General features: G+C 35.8%; 1 protein-coding gene across 5 annotated transcripts in view; it reads left to right on the top strand.

Annotated features, from left to right (window-relative positions):
• LUZP2 (leucine zipper protein 2) overlaps positions 1-26,958 on the top strand; it is a 474,590-nt gene that overhangs the window by 234,989 nt on the left and 212,643 nt on the right. For all 5 annotated transcript variants that reach the window (XM_027580791.2, XM_027580792.2, XM_027580793.2 and 2 more), the window contains one exon: positions 1,224-1,286. In XM_027580791.2, coding sequence (XP_027436592.2) covers positions 1,224-1,286 — 63 coding nt within the window. The remainder of the gene's footprint in view (positions 1-1,223; positions 1,287-26,958) is intronic.

The raw sequence follows: 26,958 nt of genomic DNA on the forward strand, positions 1-26,958 counted from the left end.
AAAATTGGACAAAATATTTATATTTGTTTATTCTTAGGTTTGGGCCCAGAGGCGTTTTACATATTACTTCTTGGTCTTTTGTTTATGTTTGAAATGTTTCAGAACTATTTCTTTTTAGATCTCTATATATGGTGAAAATTCATTTTACTCCTCAACTTGATTTTCACTGATTCAGTTTATCTCCAGAGATAACCCACATTACCAAGTCTCTTTTGTATCATTCCAGGGATCCTCTAAGACTGTGTTCTCCAATATATATATACACACTAGCTACATAAGGCTATTGAGCATTATAAAATGGCTAGTCCAAATTGAGATATGCTATTAGTGTAAAACATACGGTGGATTTTAATGATATATTGTGAAAAATAATGTCAATTATATTATTATCCATTACATGTCAAAATAATATTTTGAGTATATTGAATTAAATAAAACATATTAGTAAAAATAATTTTATCTGTTTCTTTTTACTTTTTTAAAAAATGTGACTACCAGAAAATTAAAAATTGGAGAAATTAAATATTATATCCACTATCATAAAGTCACTTTTTATCAGAGTGAACTCTCACTGACTATAAAGTCTCAGATTTTAACAACTGTGCTATACTGAATTTTTTTTTTTTCCAAAATACTAAAGCAGATATACTCAGGCAGCAAAGGTGCTATGTTTATGCAAATACAGTTTGAACAACTGACCTAAGATTACAGATTCCAGCAATATCAAATTCAGAAGGAAACATCATGATTTCTTTGGTACGGTATTATAACATTCTGTGCTTTAGAGACCAGGAATATCACTATGCAATTGCTTTCCAACCAGCTATAGGTCAAAAGTACCTGCAGAGTGTTTTATGAATGGAGATTTCTAGGTCCAACCCTAGAATCTAGCTTTTTGTTGTTGTTGTTTGCTTCGTTTTGTTTTTTTAAAAAAAACACATTTTTTTAATTGAGGTTTACATAGTTATAATATGCATGTTTTCTCAATTAAAAAAAATGAATCTTTTACTACATGAGAAAAGCCTTTTTTATAATCAGTAGATCTATGTATGAATTGGGTATGAAAGTTTGGTTAATGAAAATTTTAATCCTTTGTTCTTTTTCAATATTTGTTGATAAAGAGATAATCATTGTATTATGCTTCAAAAATCATGATAATAAATTTATAAAAGCCATAGGAATGAATTTGAAATGTGCTTATATAATATTCCATTCATTTTCAGATTAATTTTTTAAAGACCGACATGGAAAGAAAGAGCAAAATGATCCGAGATCTCCAGAATGAGGTAAGATATAGTTCAGGCAAATTTTATATAAATCAAAGCATAGACACAAACCCACATATGGATTTGCCACAACTTTTGGAGTATTGATTACATGCCAATTTGGCCTTTAGTTACGTACTAAGGAATGGAATTGCACTGTTGAGAATTTCAAAGAGTAGATAATCCCTACTTTTATATATATATTTGTTAATGTTACTAGTTCATACCTCTCTAGTTCATTTTCTCTTCTAATTATACTTTGCTTGGGCTAATATTAAAAAATTATTTTTCATTTCATAAATTCATCTGTCCACCCAATGACATTACAGGAGCTGAAGAAGAAGGCTAGGTAGAAATTGACTTCATGCTAGGAAGAGCCAATCTAGAATGAAAAATTTATTTAGGATCATCTTAATGTAGAGTTGAACAGAAATAAGCTAGAACAGCTTTCATTATAGCCTTTAAATTCTGAGAACCCTATAAAATACGTATTTTCTTTCTCTTGTTATATGACTACTTTATTTTCTACAATTCCTCCATCACATTTCTATTTCTACCTTTTTTCTTGAATGCAGTTAGTTGATTAGGACTCTTAAACCAGGACTAATTAATGATACATTTTCCTTGATCAGTCTCACTAATTATGATTTATTTTGAATCCCAAATCAATCACTTTAGACCTTCCTTGTCTCTTTTTCCTTCTCTCATTCTTTTGTTTGTCCATACCTTCCTTTTATTTTTTGAGACACTTAAACAATAGATGAGCCTCATTATTCACATTATTCCTAAATGGTTTCCACCTTGATATCAAGTTTAAAAAATAGGCTTTATGAATGTTTTGGTATTAAGCATTCATCATCAGGACTCTGATTATGACATTAAAATGGTTTATCAGATGTGCATGTGCAAAGAATGCATAGGAGAAAGGAAAGCAAGACAGATTTAAAATGGCTTTCTGATGATTCTCTTGTATTTTAATTTCTGTCTAATGTGTTTTTCTTCTGAGTGGTGGTTTTTGTTTGTTTGGTTGGTTTTTCTTTTTAGAGTGGGAGAATGTGGCCGGGGGGATGGGTAGAGGAGAGAGAATTTTAAGCAGGCTCCATGCCCAGGAGCCCAACAAGGGGCTTAATCTCATGACTGATCATCGTGAGCTGAGCCAAAATCAACTAACTATTCTGAGTGTTCTTAAGAAACTTAAGAATTTAAGATGGGCGGACTTGATGATAGTTTCCCTGAGGCCTGAATCTTCTTGATTTCCTGTTTATAGTGGAAAATATCAGCAGACCAGAGCTACTAGAATACTGGGTGTCCTGGATAATAATATCTTGTTCACTGGAGCTCCGTGAGAGGGTCAGATTACTCTAGTCAAACACTTCCAGGGATCATTTCAGACAAGGCGAATATTTCAAACATTAAAGTCAGTATTAAAATAGGAAATAAAGAACATTTGCCGGTACATGCACAAACTCACATACCAAACAACATGAGCACAGTTGTATAATAATGAAAGGATTCTAGGTTAATTTATACCGCTAAGCATCATCAGTTAACTTTGAATCTTAAATAATTTTTTTCTAAATCCAGACTTTAAGAAGGAAGCACTTTCAAAATCAAACTATAAATTATTCATAACAAATACATATAAAGACTAACAAAATATTTTGTTTCTGGGGGATACTTTTATAGGGTAATATTCATTTTCTAAGTGTATAGGCTAGAGTAAAAGGCGAAAGATTTATGTGATCTGAAGAGAAACCAGAGCGTATTAGGCTAGAGTAATTCTAAAACAAATACAACCTTACAGAAGTAATATCTGCTGACTGTAAGTAAGCTTTGTAATGAAATTTACTACTCACTCTCATTGTATTGAAAATCTGCAAGATGAAAACTCATAACTACAGACAGTTTTTGACTTCAGCAAAACCTAATGGTGGGGGCGCCCGGGTGACTCAGTTGGTTAAGCAGCTGTCTTCGGCTCAGGTCATGATCCCAGGGTCCTGGGTTGGAGCCCCACGTCAGGCTCCCTGCTCAGTGGGGAGCCTGCTTCTCCCTCTCCCTCTGCCTGCCTCTCTGCCTACTTGTGTAGCTCTCTATCCCTCTGTCAAATAAATAATATAAAATCTTAAAAAAAAAAAAAAACTAATGGTGAACATATATCAATTGAATTTTTTTTAAATTTGACTCCTTTCTATTAATCACCTGAAATTTCAGGTTTATTATTTTGACAAATGATAATTATGTTTAGAGACTAAACAAAATAATGACACATACTCTGTACAGTAAAATTATATGGACACTGCCTGGAAGATTCTTAATTGAAGAGCAAGAGAAAAACCAAACAGGTAGATCAGTTAAACAAAATATAAGGAGGTGAGAGAGAAAACAGGTATAAAGATATTTCTGGAAGAATATCTTGAAGTCCCTTGAGAACTTCTGAGTGAAGGTATTAAGGCAGTTTCAGTAGAATAAGGGACTTTTGAAAAATTATTAAAGAATTACTGAAGAATCAGCATTTTTTTCCATTATGTGAAGGCAACTATTAAAAGGCACCTTTAAAATTGGCACCTAAGGATTTAGTTTTTACAATTTAAGATAACCCTTGGAGGGAAAAAAATACTCAGACTTTTTAAAAAAGCAAATGCAGTGTTGGGCAGAAAGTTTCAAGTTATTGCCCTCTGCTTTTCTGCTTATATTCTCTTCCATGGAACATTCAAGTCAAGTCTCTTCCCCCAGTGTATTTCCTGGTACAGAATCATCACAGTAGGAATTAATAAATGATGGAATGATGCCAGTAAAGGTTTTAAAATTGTTTTGGTTTATATGTAATTTTTTCCTAACATGTTAAGGTTTGATGCAATCGGGGGAAAGCCTTATTACATTTTAGAGAACTCTTTATGAATCCATGGGAATAAGAAAATATACACAAGAACCTCCCTTCAGTGCTGGTAGTGGCAGTTAGGTACCTTCAAAACATTTAAAAAAAATGCTTTTCAATGCACCAAGATATCTGGCTAAGCTGTGAGTATAGAGGAGTCTGTTAAGACTTTTCCCTGCATTAAAAGAAGAGATTAGTGAAAAGTATGCCTTAGGTTTTAATTTTGATGATAATGTACTTTATTAGAAGCAATTCCCTTTAGGATCTTCATCTCAGAGGAGGAAATACTAAATCTTCACTGTAAGGCTGCAAGTGATTGAGTATAGTATTTGGGATAAAAAATGGAAAATATCATATTATGGCTATGTTTTTATTGGTATCATTATTACGTTCTTGATGCTCTGATTACAAAGTTTCATGGTAAGTGGTCTTCCCATGCATCCTGTGTTTTTAGTGTATGATTTTGCACAACGTTAGATTTCTTACAATGTAAAACTTGATCTTGTAGTAGATATATCACCAGTTTTCTAGTAATTTCCTAATCTGTCTCTGTTTTTTGTTTTTTGTTTTAATTTGTAGGAAGGCTAGTATGGCTACCTTAAATTATTTATTTTCATTATAGAAGTATAATTGACATGCAAAGTTACATTAGTTTCAGGTGTGTGATGCAGTGATTCTACAATTCCGTACATTACTCAGTGCTCACTGTGAAACTGGTCATCATCTGTCACCACACAATGTTATTACGATATCATTGACTACATTCCCTATGCTGTACTTTTCATCTCCATGACTTAATTTATTTTATAACTGTAAGTTTGTACCTCTTACTCCCTTCCATCTACTTCATCTTTTCCCCCACCCACCTCCCCTCTGGCAACCACCAGTTTGTTCTCTGTATTTAAGTGTTTGTTTGATTTTGTTTGTTTGTTCATTTGTTTGTTTTTAGATTCTCCATAAATGGAAAATCATATGGTATTTGATTTCTCTGACTTATTTCACTTAGCATAATATGCTCTAGGTCCATCCATGTTGTCACAAACGGTCAGGTCTCCTTCTTTTTCATGGCTGAGTAATATTCTATTGTATATGTATCTGACGTCTTTATCCATTCATCTTTTGGTGCTTCCATATCTTGGCTGTTGCACATAATGCTGTAATAAACATAGGAATGCATATATCTTTTCAAATTAGTGTTTTCATTTTCTTTGGGTAAATACTTCATAGTGTAATTATTGGGTCATATGGTAGTTCTAGTTTTGGAACTTCCATACTGTTTTCTTCAGTGGTTATAGCAATTTACATTCCCACCAAAAGTGCCTGTAGTTTCCCTTTTCTCCACATCCTCACCAACACTTGTTATTTCTTTTCTTTTTGATACCAGCCATTCTGACAGGTATGAGGTGGTATCTCATTGTAGTTTTGATTTGCATTTTTCTGATGATTAGTGATGTTGAGCATCTTTTTATGTATCCATGTGTATTCAGGTTCTCTGCCAATTGTTTTTAATCAAATGGTTTATTTTTTTGGTGTTGAGTTGTATAAGTTTTTTGTGTATTTTGCATATTAATCCCTCATTAGATATAGCATTTGCAAAAATCTTCTCCCATTCAGTAGGTTTCCTTTTTGTTTTCTTGATAGTTTCCTTTGTTGTATAAAAGCTTTTTATTTTGATGTGGTCCCAGTAGTTTATTTTTGGTTTTGTTTCCTTGCCGGAGGAGACATACCCATAAACATGTTACTAGGGGTGATGTCTAAGAGATTACTGCCTATGTTTTTTCTATTTTTTTAATTTATTTTTGTGTATGGTGTAAGAAAGTGGTCCAGTTTTATTCTTTTGCATGTAGCTGTCCAGTTTTCCCAACACTGTTTATTGAAAAGACTGTCTTTTCCCCATTATATATTCTTGACTCCATTGCTGTAGTTTAATTAACCGTGCAGACATGGGTTTATTTCTGGGCCCTTTATTCTGTTCCATTGATTTATGTGTCTCTTTTTGTGCTGGTACCATACTGTTTTGTTTAGTATAGCTTTGTAGTATTATCTTGAAATCTGGGACTGTAATACTTCCAGCTTTGTTCTTCTCTCTCAAGATTGTTTTGACTATACAAGTTTTTTTGTGGTTCCATACATATTTTAGGTTATTCGTTCTAGTTTTGTGAAAAAAGTATTTTGATAGGGATTGCATTAAATCTGTAGATTTCTTTGGGTATAATGGGCATTTTAACAGACTAATTTTTGCAATCCATGAGCATGTAAGTCTTTCCATTCATTTGTATCATTTTCAGTTTCTTTCATCAATGACTTATAGTTTACTGACTTTAGGTCTTTCACCTCCTTGGTTAAATTAATCCTAGATATTTTATTCTTTTTGGTGCAATTGTAAACGGGATTGTTTTTATAATTTCTTTCTTCTGCTTCATTATTGGTGTATGGAAACACAACACACTTCTGTACTTTGATTTTATATCCTGTGACCTTACTGAATTCACCTAACAGTCCTAGGAATTTTTTAATGGAGTCTTTAGGGTTTTCTACATATAGTATCATGTTATTCTGCAAATAGTGAGAGTTTAGCTTTTTCCTTACCAGTGTGGCTGTCTTTTTATTTCTTTTTCTTGTCTGATGGTTGCAGCTAGGACTTCAGGTACTATGTTGAATAAAAGTGGTGAGAGTGGACATCATTGTCTTATTCCTGATCTCAGAGGAAGAGCTCTCAGTTTTTCACTTTTGAGTATAATATTAGATGTGGGTTTTTCATTATGGCCTTTATTATGTTGAGTTATTTTCCTGATAAGCCTGCTTTGTTGAGGATTTTTATCATGAATGGATATTGTACTTTGTCAAATGCTTTTTCTCTATCTATTGAGATGATCATATAGTTTTTATCCTTCCTCTTGTTAATGTGACATATCACATTGACTGATTCATGAGTATTGAACAACTTTTGCATTCCTGGAATGTATTCCAGGAATATATTGTGGAATGTGGTGTGGTGAATGATCTTTTTAATGTATTTTGAATTGTGTTTGCTAATATTTTTTTAAAGATTTTATTTATTTATTTGTCAGAGTGAGGGAACACAAGCAGGGGGAGCAGCAGGCAGAGGGAGAAGCAAGCTCCCCACTGAACAAGGAGCCCAATGCGGGGCTCGATCCCAGGACCCTGGGATCATGACCTGAACCGGAGGCAGATGCTTTAACCAACTGAGCCACCCAAGTGTCCCTGTTTGCTAATATTTTGTTGAGGATTTTTGCATCTGTGTTCATCAGAGATACTGGCTTGTAGCTTTGTTTTTTTGTAGTGTCTTTGTCTGAGTTTGGTATCAGAATAATGTTGGCCTTGTAGAATGAATATGGAAGTTTTCCTTCCTCTTCTGTTTTTTTGGACTAGCTTAAGAAGAATAGGTATTAACTCTTTTTTTTTAAATATTTGGTAGAATTCATCTATGAAGCATCTGGTCTTGGATTTTTGTTTGTTGGCAATTTTTTGATTATCTGGTTTTGGTATCTTGTACAATCCATTTTCGTTCATTCAATTACTTATTTTACATTTGGTTATTATTATATGGTTAGAACAAATATAAAAATTTGCACCAAAAATAAAACAAAGAAACAAAAAAAACTCAGCCTCCTTTTTCTTACTTCCATATATATAACTTCATCATCATGTGATACAACCAATCTCACAGACTCCAAAGCTTAAAGTCTCTTTGACTTTGTACTTTCTAAACACCCTCTCTCCACTCTTTACAATTTTCTTTAAAATTATTCATTTTACCCCCAGGATAAAATAAGTTTATCTATAATGGTCCTAGATATAAAAAAGGCTCAAGGAATGAGTAGGATAGTATGTAGGTATTGAAATATTAGACAAATTAGACACTGTGACAAGCATCTTTGATTAGTTGAACCTCCTCAATGAAATGTGTGAGTTTGATAATGGGACTTCAAAGGAATATATATAGTTGGTAATACTTGATTTAGATTGGTATTAAAACATAGTCTGTAATTTTTTTTTAAAGATTTTATTTATTTTTCAATAGAGAGAGAGAGAGACCCAGTGAGAGAGGGAACACAAGCAGGGGTAGTGGGAGAGGGAGAAGCAGGCTTCCCGCAGAGCAGGGAGCCCGATGCGGGACTCGATCCCAGGACCCCGGGATCATGACCTGAGCTGAAGGCAGACGCTTAACGCCCCTCTCCCCAGCTCATGCTTTCTCTTTCTTTCTCTCTCTCAAAATAAATAAATAAGATCTTTATAAAGAAAAACAGAATTTAATAATAACATTTTTCCACATAATATATGACACATTAATAATTACAAAAATCACACAAATAATCATAATAAACAGATTAAAATAAGAATTTTACAATAAGGGGCGCCTGGGTGACTCAGTTGGTTAAGTGGCTGGCTGCCTTTGGCTCAGGTCATGATTCTAGGGTCCTGGGATCGAGCCCCAATGAACAGGGAGCCCACTTCTCCCTCTGTCCCTCCTCCCCACTTGTTCTCTCTCTCTCTTTCAAATAAATAAATAAAATCTTCAAAAAAAGAATTTTACAATAAAATAATGTAAGAGGGCAGATGAGGGCAGGTGCGGTGGACATGGAATGCTTTATTGAAGAGGTGACTGAAAGAAAAAAAAAAAGGATTCGAATTTATGGCTATTCACAACCAAGAAAGCAAACATAAAAAAAAGCTTGATATTGCAAACATTCCCTTGTAGGTGAAAGATTAGGGGTGCCTGGGTAACTCTGTTAAGCGTCAGACTCTTGATTTCAGCTCATCTCATGATCTCAGGGTCATGAGATGGAGCCCCATGTTGGGCTGTGGTCTCAACATGGATTCTGCTTGAGATCCTCTCCCTCTGCCCCTCCCCCTGCACATGCACGATCACTCTCTCAAAAATAAATAAATAGATATTTTAAAAAAGAAAGATTATTAGATATTTATTGGTGTAAGGAAAGCAGTTAATTTTGATGATTGTAGCTGAATCCAATTTCAGACCAGCTTACTTGCAAAGCATGTATGTGTTTTTAGCATCCAGATTAAAACTGTAGGTATGTGTTACAAGAAGGCATTGGGGCAGCCAGTCTGATAGAGCCAAAGCATAATACACAGAAAAATAAATCTGAAAATCTCCCCTGTCAGATACATCTACATCAGTGGTCTTTCTACTTTGCAAGGACACATAATTCATACTCAGCATTTCAGAAGTAAGCCAGAGCTGCTGCTCTATGGGAGATTACAATCTACCTTAAATTTTACTTTATTTACTGTTGCAGTCAATTAATTCTGCCAAGTTCTAATTTATTGCATCAGAATCGTTGGCTATATGCTTACATCTAAAATTGCATACAATTTTAGAAATGATTCTCCGTTGAAATTGTGTGACTTTTGCCCTTGGAGGCAACCAGGTCACTGTTTCTGTTTTCTGTTAGGGGAATAGCTAGTGTTCTCTGCCATGCTTCAAGTATAGGAGAAGAGTTTGCTTTCTTAATTTCATGTATTTTATAAACATTATGTTTTTTATGTACCTCAGAATATTAATTTAATAAATGGAAAAACAATGCATGTAAGCCACTTAGCACGTATTTAGCTCTTAACAAATGGGAACTATCATTGTCATTATAATTGCTGTCACTGGGTTCTGAGGTAAAATTAGTTCATTAGTAAACAGTGCTATATAAAAATAAATATTTGCTTATGGTATGGTTCTAAACAAAGAAAAACTCCATGTTTCTCTTAAATAAAAACACTAAGGTAAGACATTACTCTACTTCTCTAATTTTTAGACAGTCTCATTCCATCTCTCAAAATGTCTCTCTCCATATGGCAGACAAGAAGACGAAGAACCATCTGATTAACATCCTACCTGTTTAGAAACAATAGCCAAATGAGACAGTCCTTTCAGATTGTACAAGCAAAAAAATCCCAGAGAAGATTCTGACTTATTCACATGCCTGAGACACTCACCATGGCCAGGGGAAGGGGTGCTTTATTTGGCTGTGAATGAGTCACATTTCTGCCCTTTTGTTAGATGGGATTAGCCCTATTGAAACAGATGGATTTCCCACAGGACAGAAAAGTTCATTGCAAAAGAGTGAGTAGATATTAGATTTATAAAATGTATCCAGAAAGCCACTGAATACATCTATCACTCCCTGTCACCCTCACTCATTTCCTTACTGTCCCTCAGATCAGAGCCTGTAATTTTAATCATTTCACGTCCCAAGTCATGCACAATGTATTTGCGTCACCATATTTTTGTTAGCAATGCTCCCTTGCAAATAATTCCACCCTCATTCCAAACATATTAAGTATCTTCGCTCCTCATTTGACATTTACTTGCTACATTCAAATTTTCAATAACAATGGCACTAGGGAAACTTTAGTCCTATAACACCAGGTAAGTGATCATCTCTGTCTCTGCACCTGGAAGGAAATGGTAAAACTGCTTTGTGGTTTTTTGTTTGTTTGTTTTGTTTTTTAAACATTTTTATTTATTTATTTGAGAGAGAAAGAGAAAATGAGAGAGAGAGAGAGCATGAGAGGGGGGAGGGTCAGAGGGAGAAGCAAACTCCCCGCTGAGCAGGGAGCCCGATGTGGGACTCGATCCCGGGACGCCAGGATCATGACCTGAGCCAAAGGCAGTCGCTTAACCAACTGAGCCACCCAGGCGCCCCAGAACTGCTTTGTTTTTAATAGTCAGAAATACATTATTATGTTGTATTTTCTTCTCTGCCCCTCCTTCTCTCCATTATCACCTCCTTTGTGCATCATGGATCCAACATCATTCCTGGAACCTATGTGCCTACCCAGCCTTTATATCCAAACTTGAAATGGGGTGTACCCCTTCCATGACAACTTGACATGTTAAGTAGTGTTTACTCAAGAACATAGACTGGTATGTGGGAGGGCGAAGAAGCTACAATTAGTTAGCGGTGTGAGAAAAGGAAATTTGTGAAGGGAATCCATTTAAACGAGTTTGGGAAGATGGAATGATTGACCTGGAGAAGAAACAAATCTAAATAACAGTGACTTAAAATTATAAATATACACACACTATCCCAGTGAATCCATAATGCAAGTGCATATGACACGAGTTTGTAGGTTTTGTGTTAGTATTATCTTCAGAATTACTACATGGGATAGCTATGCCTCTGAGAACTTTTAAAAATCAGAAAAGCTCACTTGAATTTTTTAACTCTAAATACAGTGGGATCAGGTTCTTTAGTCTCTTAATAATTTGAATACATAAATATTAATTTTATAAGGGATTATTCCCTGAGGCAAAAGTGGCATGGTAAATGATTATTTTCTGAGCTCATCATTATATAGTTTCATTTTAGAAAGTAATAGTGTGTCCAAAATAGATCATTCTTTTAACGGAAAAATAGCAAACTTCTTTGTACCACATCAAAATCAAAAGTTTAAAGCTACAATTTAAGACAATTTAGAGCCTTGTTCTAAAATCCATGAGTAATAGAAAAATCTCTGATCCCTCATCTTGCTTTTTTTCTTTATAGCAACTAACATTTCTTAAAATTATATTATGTAATTCGTTGATTTACTTGTTCATTTTCATTCTCTGCTTTTTTCTTTTTTTTTTGTAAAAACACATGATGTACCGGGAATGCAAAATGGTAGCCATTTTGGAAGACAGTTTGGCAGATTCTCACAAAATTGAACATACAGTTTTTTTTTAATTTAATTTTATTATGTTAGTCTCCATTCATTACACATTAGTTTTTGATGTAGTGTTCCATGATTCATTGTTTGTGCATAACACCCAGTGCTCCACGCAGAACGTGCCCTCTTTAATACCCATCACCAGGCTAACCCATCTCCCCACCCCCCTCCCCTCTAGAACCCTCAGTTTGTTTCTCATAGTCCATAGTCTCTCATGGTTCGTCTCCCCCTCCGATTTCCCCCCCTTCATTTTTCCCTTCCCACTATCTTCTTTTAAAATTAAACATACTCTTACCTATGATCCAGCAATCACACTCCTTGATATTTATCAAAAGAATTGAAAACTTACATCAACATAAAAACTTGTACATGGATGTTTATAGTAGCTCTATTCAAAACACCAAAACCTGGAAGCAACCTTCCTTTGATAGACTGATAGATAAATAAACTGTGATAGAATCCAGACAGTGGAATATGACTCAGCACTAAATGAACTATCAGCCTGTGAAAAGACACAAAGGAAAACTAAGCACATATTACTAAGCGAAAAAAGCCAGTCTGAAAAGTCTGCATGCTATATAATTCCAACTATATGGCATTCTGGAAAAGGCAAAATTATGGATACAGTGAAAAGATCAGCGGTTGCCAGGAGTTAGAAGGACAGAGATGAATAGTAGAGCACAGAAGATCATTAAGCATGAAAGTACTCTGCATGATACTGTTAGGATGGATACATTTCATTATACATTTTTCCACCCATAAAATTTACAACACTGAGAGTGAACCCTAATGTAAATTATGAACTTTGAGTGATAATGATATATCAATGTAGGTTCATCGGCTATAACAAAAGTATCATTCTGGTAGGGAGAGGCTATGCATAAGTGGAATCAGGTAGTATATTAGGAAATCTCAGTGCCTTCCTCTAGTTTTGCTGTGAAATTAAAACTGCTCTGAAAAATAAAGTCTGTTAAAACACATACACACATACACATCATGTAATCTATCTTTTTAACAAATTTTAAGTGCACGGTACAGTATTAACTATATGCACATTTGTTTTTTTTAAAGATAATGAGAACAGGAACATTATCTTTTTTAGCATGATATCCTCTGTATCTTTGCTGAAACATAATAAGAACTTGATAGATATTTGTTGAGTGAATAATAAATATTGCTTAGGTAGCTTATATTTATATAAATTATATGGGATGGACCACTGTCCATAATTCATAGGAATGAAAGTCTCTGAGATTATGAGACATATTCCTGATATCAAACTTGTAATGGACTTTGAAAATCGTAGAGAATCAGAAAACCTCATATTGATTAGAAATCACTAACTTGCTATCCCAAGTCTTTTACACATGGGGCTGGAAGGCAAGGTATTGTACTTTGATTACCGACATGCTGCACTGAAAGAGAGAACAAAAGTATGAAAGATAGAAACCACCAAGGAAAGAAGAAAGAGAGGAAGGGAGGGGAGGTGGGAGGAAGGAAGCATAAGAAAAATCCTTCTCTTGGGCTTGTTACTGAGTGAAGTTTCCACCAGCATCTCAAACTTATTCACTGTGTTGCCTTGGAGAAGTCATGACTTTCATGAGGGTTATTTGTAAAATAAGGAGTTTGTATGAAGTGATTCCTGTGGTTCCTTAAATTCCAGCTTCAGGATTCAAAGTTTATAAAGTTCTTAGTCTATAGAAACAACACATAGCTGTGAGTTAATATTGTTTAACTATTAAAGTCAAGATAAATTCCAAGATAGTGGCTATTAATATTTCAAATACCTATGTGACTGTAAATTGTCTTTGGCTTTGCTTAGAGCTTCTCAGAATACTCTAGGAGTGTTTTTAAAAAGTTAATGTCAAACTAGGCTGAGTACTAGTACTAGTACTAGTACTAAAGAAATGCAACATGCATAGTTATCAGGGGATCTAACAAGATTATTTTTAAAAGGTTTCCTCATTTAACCTATATTTAGGGTGGTAAAATATTAACTTTAACAAAAGTTGAATAAAAAACATTATCTTAGAGTTTATTTCTAGTGAGTGCAAATTCACAACTCTTAGAAATATTTTGAGATAATTACTTTGGCAATTACAAATTATTTTCCCCCCTCAGACCTATAGAAAACATGAGTGCTTAGAAGCACAAATGTAGGTGTCATGGGTAATAAGAAAGTTGGCAGAGTTAAAATAGAGACAGAAAAAATACACCAGCTTCAAATCACATCTTAGACACTAAACGTGATACTTAAATGTTCTCATCATTTAAGTAGAAACACTGTGTTCACCCCACAGTTGTTAAGAGGGTCAGACGAGATAATAGTAATGAGAAGAGCTACCATTGTGCCCCTCCCTGTTCTTCCTAAAAATGTTAATTATTATATATGGCTGTTCACAAACCAAGGATATGATATAGTCTTTAATCAGCTTTTACGTGGAAAATGCATGTAGTAGGCTGAAGCATGGCCCAATGATAGTAGGTCCTAATCCCTGAAAAATTGTACTTGTTACCTTATAAAGAAAGAGTCTTTGCATATGTAATTAAGGTAAGGATCTTAAGATGGTGAGATTGTCCTGATTTATTCTGGAGGAACCTAAATGTATGCACAAGTGTCCTTATTTGACATACCCAGAGAGAGGGGCCTGGGTGAGGAAAAAGTTGAATCTGCTGGCCTTGAAGATGGGAAAGATGCAGCCATCAGCCAGCGAATGCCAGTAGCCATGAGGGATTGCAAGAGGCAAGGAACACACTCTCTCCTAGGGCCTCTGGAAGGAGCTCAACTCTAGACACTGTCATTTTGGCCTGTTGACTTTTTTTGGTGGGGGAGGGAGATGGAATCTTTCATTTTTTATTTTATTTTTAAATTCAAGTATAATTATGGTGTCCTATTACTTTCAGGCATACAGTACAATAATTCAACAATTTTATAGCATTTCTCAGTGCTCAATCAAGTATACTCTTAATCCCCTTAATCTATTTCACACCCCCCACTCCCCACCCCCCGCCACCTTCCTTCTGGCAACTACTAGTTTGTTCCCTGTATTTAAGAGTCTGGTTTTTTTGTTTGTTTGTTTGTTTGTTTTTGTCTCTTGTTTGTTTGTTTTGTTTCTTAAATTCCACATATGAGTGAAATCATATGGTATTTGTCTTTCTCTATCTGACTTATTGCACTTAGCTTAATACCCTCTAGGTTCATCCACTTTTTTTTTTCTTTAAAGATTTTATTTCTTTATTTGACAGAGAAGGAGACACAGCGAGAGAGGGAACACAAGCAGGGGGAATGGGAGAGGGAGAAGCAGGCTTCCCACGGAACAGGGAGCCCGATGCGGGGCTCGATCCCAGGACCCTGGGATCATGACCCGAGCCGAAAGCAGATGCTTAACAACTGAGCCACCCAGGCACCCCATCCGTGTTGTTACAAATGGCAAGATTTCATTCTTTTTTATGGCTGAATAAGAGTCTATTGTAGATACACCACATTTCCTTTATCCATTCATCTATCTATGGATGGACTTTTGGGTTGCTTCCATATCCTGTTGGCCTGTTGACGTGTGACTTTTGGCTTCCAGAGTTGTTAGACAATGAATTTCTCTTGGTTTACGCCACCTAGTTTGTGGCAGTTACTTACAGTGGCCTCAGGAAACTAATACAGTAGGGATTGGATGGGGCAAGTGTGCAGGTTATCATTAACAATAATTACTTAAGTGTATTATATGATGGCAGATACTATGCCCCCAATTAATTTTGAAACAGAACTAAAACTCTGGAAAGAATTCCATTTGTCCATGTGAATACAATTTATATATGATGGTAAAATACTCATCTGTTTCATCTTAAAGCATAATTTATACATGCCTATTGGGTCCTGAGCACTGTGCTGCAGGGCAGAAATAAGATCAAAAACGATTTCCAAGCCTTGTTGCAAGTCTTAGTCTTAGGTGGGAAAGACCTCTCAAAACCACATAATATTGTATAATAGTAACATAATATATACTAGGGACCAAGCATTTTACTTATTTGTACAAAAAATATTAAGCAGGACATTTGCTAGCGCTGGGGTGGACCTATAATGACGATGATGGTGATGTCAGCTAACACTTTCCCAGTGTTTACTCTGTATATAGGACCAGCGGGGGCCAGTCTGCGTATGACCATGTTAAGAGCTTTACATGCATTATCCCCCTCAATCTAAGCAACTAGCTTGTTTGTTTGTTTGTTTGTTTTCATGGTTTGTTTTGTTTAATATAATGACCTCTGGTTCACAGAACTGGATGAGTCATGATCTGGGGTTCTTTGGTTCCTGAAAAACCTTCATCACGTAACACTGGTTCTGCACAGGCCCTTAGGAAATATTTTGATGAACACTAGTAAAGACAACAACCAACATGTGAGCAAAACCTTATTAAAGTCCCCTTTAATATCATCATAATATCATCCATAGTTTTTACATGAACGAGTGAAGGGACAGAGAGGTAGAAGTTACACAGTCAGTCGTGGAGTTGGGATTTGAAACCAGACGGTCATGACATGAGAGCTAATACTTGCTGCTCTCAACTAGAGCTTATGCTGGGAATTCAAGTTACTAAATTCAGTCTTTCATCATTCTTGTACTAAGCCTAACTGAAGTTTGAAAATTTTTCTACCTCTTTTAGATGTAATTTCCACCATCAACTGAAATACTTCACCTTTTGCCACTTATGGTTTGTTTTTTTTTTTTCCCCCTCCTCACACTTCTGTGAATGGTTTATTCACCTTGATAGAGTGAAAATCCTAGGTTTCATGTCAGCCTCAGGGAAGCTTAGTGAGACCTAGTGAATCATTAATGCAGAGGAACCTTTTGTACTTGGCGCAGAAATAAAAATATTAACATTGTTGGAATTGATTGAACCTACTGTACTTGACACTCAAAACAGTAATGGGTCCTTATGTCTGAAGGTTGTGGAAAGCAACACTAGATGGAGCGATGTTGTCCATCATTCACTGAGGCCTGTGTTCCAAAAATGTTTATAGCCCCAGGCAAGAGAAACTGCCATTTCCATTATCATTTGCCGTTTTCTCTAAAAAAATAGATTTCTTAACATATCATGGTGCATATTAATAACCTAAAACTTGTATCAGGAAATTATGAATGAGTTGCTATTTCATAGAAACATTTTTGTACATTAAGAACCTTCTAAAACCATGTATTAAACCCTATTTAAATTTAGCACTTCACATTGACTTATAATCTCTTCCTACTCAAAACAGTTTTTTTTTTTTTTTTTAACTAGGTGTCTTTCTCTATGCTTCTGAAACTTCAAGATACCTGAGAACACCCGGGGATCTTGTAAAAATGCAGATTCTGATTAAGAGCAGGGCCTGTATTCTACATTTCTAACAAGTTCCCAAGTGATGCCAATACAGCCAGTGCACAGGCCACACTTTGAATAGAAAGTCTCTTAACAAGTGGTTCTCAACTGCTGCTCAGTGGGCAGGTGCTGCCTGGCTACTAACGATCATTTGGAGAGCTTCTCTAGTATAGAGACTCTTGAATGATGTTTAGAGATTCCGTGTCAGGGCTTGTGACCCCGAGGCTTGGCCATCTGCATTTCTTCAGTGTAGATAGACAGGATTCTGTTGTTTAGATGAAGAATTCTCAAAAGTGCCAGGGAATGTATTCATTTCATAGCTCTGAAGGGCTATTATAATAAGGATTTAAATAATTTTATAGTCACAGAAAATAAGGCATCTGGAATGTTAAGAAATAAGACCCAGATTTAAAGCCTCTGCTCCAAAGCATGTATACTCTCAGTCTCCTGCTGTATGACTGCCTTGCTTTAGAATGACCTTCCTCCTCCTCCTCATCTTTCATCACCACTCTCACAACTATATAAGAACTTAGCATCTATCACACGGTTGATACTCAGTAAGTACTTGCTATTTTTAACAATAAAAATATCTCACCAAAGGAGGAGAAGAAACTGCCACTCTCATCAACCACTCCCGTGCCTAGCATTTTACACGTGTAATTGCACTTCTTGGCAGTAAGCAAGCCCCTTTATATACATGAGTTCACTTTGCACAATCCAGAAGTCAAGCAGAACACATTCTGAAATGGAAGAAAGAGGTAAGGAAAACTAAATCCTCGAGACTGTTCAAGTTGCTTAATTTCATAGAGCTAGAAGAGAGCAGAGAAGGAACTAGGCACTCCATTTTCTCCCTCTCCTTTTAAGATGCTTTTCTCACCCTACCTACTATTCTTCCACCTCGGTGGCTATCAACTTTGAAATAGATGTGAAACTAACCACCTAAATAACTGTCTCTTTTAATCTTTCTACATATCATATGCAGGCATGCAGTGTCTAAGCTCACTCTTCTTGCTGCAGCTGTGAGAAAAGAAAGCTCTTTTTGTATTCTTCATAAAGCTGTTTCTGTCATGTTGGATGCTGCACCTCTCATATTCCCATGGATTTCTTATTTTCTAGATGAGATTTTACCTCTTTTGATGTAATGGAGAACAGCTATTCTAGGTTTTCAATGAAATTACGCTTACCCTTTTTTTTTTCTAAACAAGACTAACAGAATTTTATAACTTTTCTTGTAATTAAAACTTACCTGATACGTGAATTTGCTAGCTATAACTAAATTTTTTTTTTTATTTTTAAGAGGTAAACAAAAAGGAATTTAGAATTTTCAATTATCAGCTGATATGTATTTGCAAGTAAGGTTTTAATATTTTTCAGGTTTGGGGGATAAGGTTTCCTATCAAAATGACTGTGCTAGTAATGCATTTTGAATTATTTTACCATTTAAAAAAAATAGCCCTTTCTTGTGCAGTAATAGTTGGATATTTGGTCACTGAAAGGCAGTTTCCTTAGAAGTTTTATTTATTAAGCTGTGAATCTCAAACTAGTTTTTGTAGATAATCTCTCAAAATTTCATACGTTTCAGACATTTTTTACATTTCAGAACATATAAGTTATGTATTATACTCTTTATTATTGCAGTATATATAAGTTATTTATTGTACTCTTTATTATTGCAGTATATATGCTACTTACCTATAGTCTGTCACTCAGTGCCTCCTTTGGTCACCAGTAGAATTTAAAATAAGATAGTGTGGTGGAAACAGTCATATGTCTGCCAGTGTCCATTCTCCCAGTCTTGCATTTGGTAATACAAGTGAGTTTTGGCAGGAAATTTACACCTACTTAGCTAGGGGCTCCATTTACAAGCCTCCCGGGATCTGTTGCAGTTAGGAACACATGACCATCTTCTGGGCAACAGATATGAACAGAACTGAGTCCATGGCTATATAAAAAAGAGAAAATTGTAGTTGTTCTTTTAGATATTTAATTTTTTTTTCCCAATGAGTGACCTTTATTCAGTATGACTAAATGGTAAGTTCTTGTTCAGTCTGGAAACTCCTTTTATGCCCAAAATTGTTCTTAACGTGTTTCATATCTTATTTGAGAGTATTTTCTCTCTCTCTCTTTTTTTTTTTTGTTTTTGTTCAAATAAGGCAAAGTATTGTCATCATAACTGTATATTTGTCCTTCAACTTTTGTGGCAAAGTTTTCTTCATCCCTACAGATTTTATCAGACCTAGATTAATGCCCCCTTCTCTGTGCTCTGGCACTGCTCTAGATTTCTCATATCTTAAAAGTTATCACACTATGTTGCACTTGTCTAAGGCCGGGTGGGGCAAGTACCTCTTTGTTCTCTCTTTATCCCCAATTTCTAATGCAGTACATGATATGTGGTAAGTTTTTAATAAGTAACTAAAGAGTACCTGACCGGAGTCCTCTGAGTGTATACCTCTATTTTGGGGAAGAAGGGGGATTATTTTTCTCCTTTCAGGATCAACATTCTGGGAGATAGAAAATGAAACCTATTTTGGTTCCTAAACTATTTGGGATTTTTAGGGAAAACAGTGCTATTTGTGCAGCTCCTGGGCTTCCCTTCTTTTGGACCATTCAATGCACCCCCAGACACAGAACGTGAAACTGTTAGTGAATCATGTCATGTTCAATGTCTTGTGACTCAACAGAACAGAACATAGCACAACCTTTATGGAAGCTGACACAGAACTTTCTTTTTTCAACAGTGTCAGAGGCAAGCTTTTTAAGATAGTTAAGTTCCCTTAATTGGATAGAAAATCTATCTTGTTCGATTACACTTTTTTCCTTTTCATTTATCTGGTAAGTGTAGAATCCTTATCATTTTAGCCATCATTAATAGTGAAAATATCTACCGAAACATCTTACATATTAATTAAGAATCTTTGAAGATTTCCTTGGAAAAAATGGTGACTATAATAAATTCTAGGGATACATTTGCATCAGTGTCTTTACTTAGTAGTGTTGGTTCCGTTAGATTTTTTATAGACATCCTCTTCTTTCCTTTGGAAGTTGCTCATTGACTGTGCCACGAAACGGTAAGTAATCTGTTTTCTTTACAAAGTAAGCTGAGTGCACTGTCTGGCAATAAAGAATCAGAATCTCCATTCTGTCAGTTTTACCACAAGAAGTCTCTTTTTTCTAAAGCCATGGGGTCAAACACTATGGATTTATGAAATTCCTGTTAATTCAAAGAGTGTCTGAATCTTCCACCTGAATAGAACCGTAGTGAACTGGGAGCTATGTAGAAGTAATTCTTGTTGCACTATATGCTCCTCACTGTAGAAAGGTAGAATCTGCACAAAAGCTCAATTTTGTGTCACTCTTATCTTCAAACATATGCTCATTTTTGCTACACATATATGTTAGGCGTGAGTGCACATGCATGAATAAATACATATACGTATATTTACGTGAAAGTATTTAGATATTAGATAGAACTCACTTGAGATCAGCCTTTTGGGGAACTGAGTAAACTTGATCCAAATGCGAATTTCATGGCTTTGTGAACGTGTAGAACCCAATGTCTGTAGGTTCCATGTGTCACAAATACTTCCTCCCCACAGTCAGATACCATTCAGGTCAAATCTTCTTTAAAAGACACCCTTGAGGCCCTTTCATACCCCCATGTAAATTGATTGACTTCCTCATCTGTTCCCATCCCAGGTAGTGTGTATCTCTCTGTTGTGGCTTTCTTCCCATTGCTAGCTAGTTTCTGTCCAAGTGGAGCTTATCTGCCGCACTCTGAGGGACCGCTACCCACTAAATTCCTCAGGGCGGGAAAGAAGGGAGAAAGGAAAAAGGAGTTAACTATGGGAGGCTTAAATAAATGTATGGGTGTGTGGATTTCTGGTTACTGATATGTTAAAAAGGCATGGCGGCTTTGATTGTAAGTGTCAGTATGTGCATTATTGAAGTGTGGGCCTTGATTGGAAATGTTTCCCTGAGTAATTTAAGTAGTCTGTGACCTGTGAAGACATTGTTATTTACTTGCAGTATTAACAGTGTATCTGTAGAAGTGTCTGACATTTCATTAGGAAGTTTAATGAGCTTTTCAAGGTGATCTTGGTGGTCAGTTCAGTCCTAACATGTTATTATAATATGATCAGAGTGAAGAAGAAAAACTCAGTTAAGATAAACAAATAATTATGACTGATGTGAAAATATTGCCAGGATTCTGCCTAAGTGATCTTTTATACAGCACTGAAGCCAGAGGAAATCTCAGGCGACATCTTGCCCACCGGTCTCCTTTTACAGGTGAAAAGCTCTAAGCTTTAAAAAGAGCAGGCTAATTCTTTGTACGGTTGCTTTGTTACTAATTGGCACTAGTTAGAACTCACAGAAACTGTAACTTCCGGCCACCATTCTCCAAGTGCAGTTATTTGAGTTTGTGCTTCTGTGCTTTCGTTATTTTAGCCCTGCAGGTAGAGTCAGGGCCCGTGGTGGTAGTGAGCGCACCATTGCATTCACTTATGTTCTCTTGGTGGGGCCATTTGTCCCCCGCTGGCACTTGGCAAATAATTACATTTTTAATCCAAGCCCTTACACAACCCTTAGGGATGTGAAGAGATCGTAATGTGTATCTTAGGGCAACCTAAAAATAAGTAGCGTATTATGTATTTCATAATTTTTATTTCATTATTTATGTGAATTTATATGTGTTCATATTTAAGATATATTTAATGCATATTTATAGATAAGACATTTTATTCATCTTAAGATTTTATTTTATTTTTTTTAGAGAGGGAGAGATGAGCATGAGTGGGGGCAGGGGCAGAGGGCCAGGTAAAGAATCTCAAGCAGCCCCTGGTGAGAGCGGAGCCCGAGATAGGGTTCAATCTCATGATTCTGAGATTATGACCTGGGCTGAAACCAAGAGTTGGATGCTTAGCCCACTGAGCCACCCAAGGACCCCTATATAAGACATTTTAAAGGGTTAATTTATTTTCCAACTATAATTGCATGCATGCATGTTCAATATAGAAACAAAAAAACTTGAACAAAGAAAATAATTAAAAAATTATGTTTTATTTTTTGTACCGTGGAAATAATAGTTAGACTATGTGAGTCTATTTATCAAATATAGTCTGATCCCTCTGCAAATGGGATATATTATGTTTTTCTTTCCAGTTGTTTTTATACAGATTTTCTCATGGTCCTAAAATTTTTGGTAAACATCAGATTAATGGTTGCTTATTTATAACACCTGTCCCTCACTAAAGAAATTATCTACCAATCTAATTATCTAATGATCTCTTTACATAATAATTAATTTAATGAGTCTATCCTGGAATAGATTATATATTCACCTACATTTTCTTTGAGATATTGTTGTCATGGACAAATTTTCAGTAAGAAAAGTCTATATCAGGGGTACCTGGGTGGCTCAGTCAGCTAAGCATCTGCCTTCGGATCAGGTCATGATCCCGGGGTCTTGGGATGGAGCCCGGCGTCAGGCTCTCTGCTCCTAGGGCTGCCTGCTTCTCCCTCTGCTCCCTGCTCGTGCTCTCTCTCTCTCTCTCTCTTGCTATCTCTCTCTCTCAAATAAATAAATATTTTTTTTAAAAAAAGAAAAGTGTCTATCAGTAAATAGAATGATGCTATCTGTACATTCTTTAGTAGGATTTGTGCACTTGGAAAATACTGATTGCCACTGAAACATAGAAGGATTGAGAGCTTTTTTTTATTAATCTAATTCAGTCCCAATTAATAAATATAATTGAAGAATAAATGGGTAACTAAATGTTCCTCTTGACTCAAGTTACACAAGCTCTGACCTATGCTCCTTGATCCCTTGTAATGATTTTTAAAAGACCTTATTATTTCCACATCTATATTAGGCATCCTTCTGAAACTTCAGCCAATTAAGTTCTTATAAAATTAAGCTCCTCTTATTCTGTATCTTCCAAAGCCTCAAACTCAACATGTAAGTGTCAGTTGTGTTTTTCCATGACTCCAGATATGAAGTGAAAAAAACTGAGTTGAACGTATATTGGTTGTAAGTTCAGCAGTTTCGGCAGGCTTAATTCTTCTTCCTTCAACTATAAAATGGAGATAAACATAATCTCTACCTCATAGACTTATTGTGAAAACTTGAATGTATGGACGTGCTGAGAACAGTCACTGGCTTATAGTCAGCATCTCATTAATGTTAGCTATAATCTCCCAAATTATTATCATCATTGGGAATTAATAGTAAAATAGATAAAATGGCATATTGTTGTCAAGTGGTTTTCACTTACATCTATTAAAAATATCAGTGTGAGCAGTGACAGGACTGTGCAGAAATCACTCAGTTGAGATTTCTAATTGATTTGGTTTGGGTTACTCACAGTTTTTTCATGGCTCTCTCTCTCTAACACCCACCACAAGATCCTTTGTTTTCTTTTAGGATTCTTCTTTCTCTCATGTTTGTTTTCTCCTCAAGATCCTTCTTTCTCTCACACTGATTTTCTTTGCAGTATGTTAAAATCAGATGGGAAGTCAGGTTTATATTTGACACTTGTCCTTACAGCTAACAAAACTAGGTTCTCTATGGAACACGCTTGACTGTGGTGTACTTGGGGTGTCAACAGAATCATTATTTTTGAAAGCATGTTACTGCTGATCCCTGCCAGTGTGCAAAGCCCTGATCACTGCAAGAGCCGGTGACTGGGACACCACCTGGGTGGAACAGCCTGGATTTATTCGTGAATTCTCCTTGCTAAATGCTGTTTCTAACAATTACAGAGGAAACTCAAAGTCAAGATAAGATAATTAAGACTGGACAGAGAGTTCTGGAAGTTTGACTATGTTTTCACAACCATTTAGAACACACAGCATGAGAAAAGTATAAGTAAAAATAAGATGAAAAGCAGGAATTAAATTTATGTTTGGAATATCTCTAGCTCCATCTCCAATTTTATATCTGCTTCAACTCTGAATCTTCAGAAATGTGTCTACCCCTATAATATATGTTGTATCACATATATGTATTTTACCAAATAAATATTTATAGATACAATATATACATGCATACATGTGTGTGAAACTTAGACCCAAACTTTATCTGTCTGACTATGAAAACATGTTATTTTCCCAAATACTGTTTCTCAACTCCATTATCAGATATAAGACTGTATATTGTTAAAATTTCAAATTTTGAAGAGAATTACTATTTGTGTGTTCTCTTCATGACATGTCTATTTAGGGAATCATTTCTAGAACGCATTGGCAAGTCCACCATTTGAAACTCTTATAGACAACTAAATGGATGTCTTTTAAGGCGAAGTACCAAGACATACCATTTATTTTACTGACTGTCAATGTGTTCTTCTTTCTGAATGAAAGATATGGTACCTTTTTGGGGTTTTTGATTTATATGTTAGTTTGACCTTGATTGGGAGACATAAACCCATTGATCTCACAACGTTTTCATTTTCCCTTAATGACTGTGTTCTTGTGTCTCTTATTTTTCTTTTTTTTTTCACGTTTTAACATGTTGAGTAGATAAACTCTTTTTTTATTATTATTGTTATGTTAATCACCATACATTACATCATTAGTTTTTGATGTAGTGTTCCATGATTCATTGTTCGCGTATAACACCCAGTGCTCCACGCAGAACGTGCCCTCTTTAATACCCATCACCAGGCTAACCCATCCGCCCACCCCCTCCCCTCTAGAACCCTCAGTTTGTTCTTCAGAGTCCATCCTCTCTCATGTTTCGTCTCCCCCTCTGATTCCCCCATTTCATTTCTTCCCCTCCTGCTATCTTCTTTTTCTTTTTTTTTTTCTATCCTAGTTTGTACTAATAATAATCACTCCCTTTAATAATCCTTCATTTCCCTCAGGCCTCCCTTCTTTTGCCATATATAAATGACTAAATCCCAAATTTCATCAAACCTATATCTCTCTATACCTGCTCTGGTGCAGGAGATGTGACTGGTGAAAATCAGATAAGCTTGATGACTGATCTCATTTTGAACTTATGATCAATAATCTCAAGTGGGCCCTTACTGCTAAGCAGTCCTGCATTCTTGCACATTGCACAGTCTATCAATTCTCCCAACATGATGCCTATTTTATACTTCCTTCTCGCTCCTCAATCTTTAAACTTCCTGCTCAACCCACTATATTAGTTGATATCCCTGTATGTTAGTCAGGTTTCTCCAGAAAAAAACAGAACCAAGAGGAAGTGTGTGTGTGTGTGTGTGTGTGTGTGTGTGTGTGTGTGTGTGTGAGTGTGAGTGTGTGTGTGAAAGAGAGAGAGAGATCATTTATATCAAAACATATCCATCTATTGAGAGAGAGATTTATTTTAAGGAAATGGCTCACATGATTATAGAGGCTGGTAAATACAATCTATTCTGCAGAATAGATTGACAGGCTAAAGACCCAGAGAAGAACCAGTGTTGCAGTTCAGGTCTCAGGGTTGTCTGCTGCAGAATTCCTTCTTTCTTGGAGGTCAATCTTTTGTCCTGTTCTTCCTTCAACTGATTGGACGAGGCCCTCCCAAATTATAGAGGGCAATAGGCTTTACTCAAAGTCCACCAATTTAAATGTAAATCTCATCCAAAAACACACTCACAGAAATATCCAGAATAATGTTAGGCCAAATATCTGGGCTTTGCAGGCCAGCTGGGTTGACACATAAAACTAATCATCATACCCTGCTTCTTCTTTCATCAAGAAAATAGAAGCTGTCTATGCTGAACATTGTTCATTTACCCTTCCAGGTCTAAACTTTCCAGCTATTACTACACTTCTCTGTGTCCCATAAATCTGTACTCTATGGTCTATATCGGTTTGTTCTTTTGTCTTTTGGCTTCACATTGGGCTTGGGAATTCCTGGCAGCAGATGGAAGGATGCTGGGTAGTGAGGTCAGTATATCTGTGTATTCTTCACACATGATCAACTAGACCTCTTCAGATTTTCAACCAAAGTTCATGGCTTCTGTTAAGGTGTATCTCTCTATTTTAACATTCTTCCCTAGGATTTATGTCTCCACCCTTTATGCCCAAAGTAGTTATAGCTTCAGGCTACTGTACTACCTCTTCTGGTTCTCCTTCACACTTCCTACATCTTGGCAAATAGTCCCTCAAACCTACATAAAATGATCTTATTTTGATTGTCCAGTCTTTTCTGAAGGAAACATCATTAATAGATTTTAAGAATGCTTTTACATGCTCCTAGCACATCTAGCAGTCTATCTACACTGTTACCCATTTACTTTACCTTTACTGCTTATACTTACACTGGGTGAATTACCCATACTCTTAAGTCAGTCCTTACACTTGTGCATTGGATCTGTACTCTACTCATACTCAAGAATACATAATAATTATCCCTTCTCTTATGCATCATCAGTGACTCTATTTCATAAATACCATGCTGTTGTATCACCCATCTTTGAAATGTCATGGCTCAACCCTGCAATGCCTTACAGTTGCTGCCTTATTTCTCTGCTCTTTTTTCTGGCAAAACTCTTTGAAAGACTGCCTGTACTCTTAAATATATTTTCATCCATATAAATTCACACTTGACCCCACTTCTGTAAAGACAGCCCTTTCCTTTCAAGGGCAATAGTAAACTCCATACTGCTAAATTGGAATACTAGTTCATAGTTCTCATGTTAAGTTATAGCAGCTGTATTTGTAATACTTGATCACTCCCACATTCCTAAAATATATTTGCTTCACTTGGATTTCATGACTCCATGTCTCTGGGATCTTTTCCTTTCTCATTGACCATTCCTACTCAGTC

Source organism: Zalophus californianus, chromosome 11 (assembly GCF_009762305.2).
Source record: "Zalophus californianus isolate mZalCal1 chromosome 11, mZalCal1.pri.v2, whole genome shotgun sequence".
NCBI classification, from domain to species: domain Eukaryota; kingdom Metazoa; phylum Chordata; class Mammalia; order Carnivora; family Otariidae; genus Zalophus; species Zalophus californianus.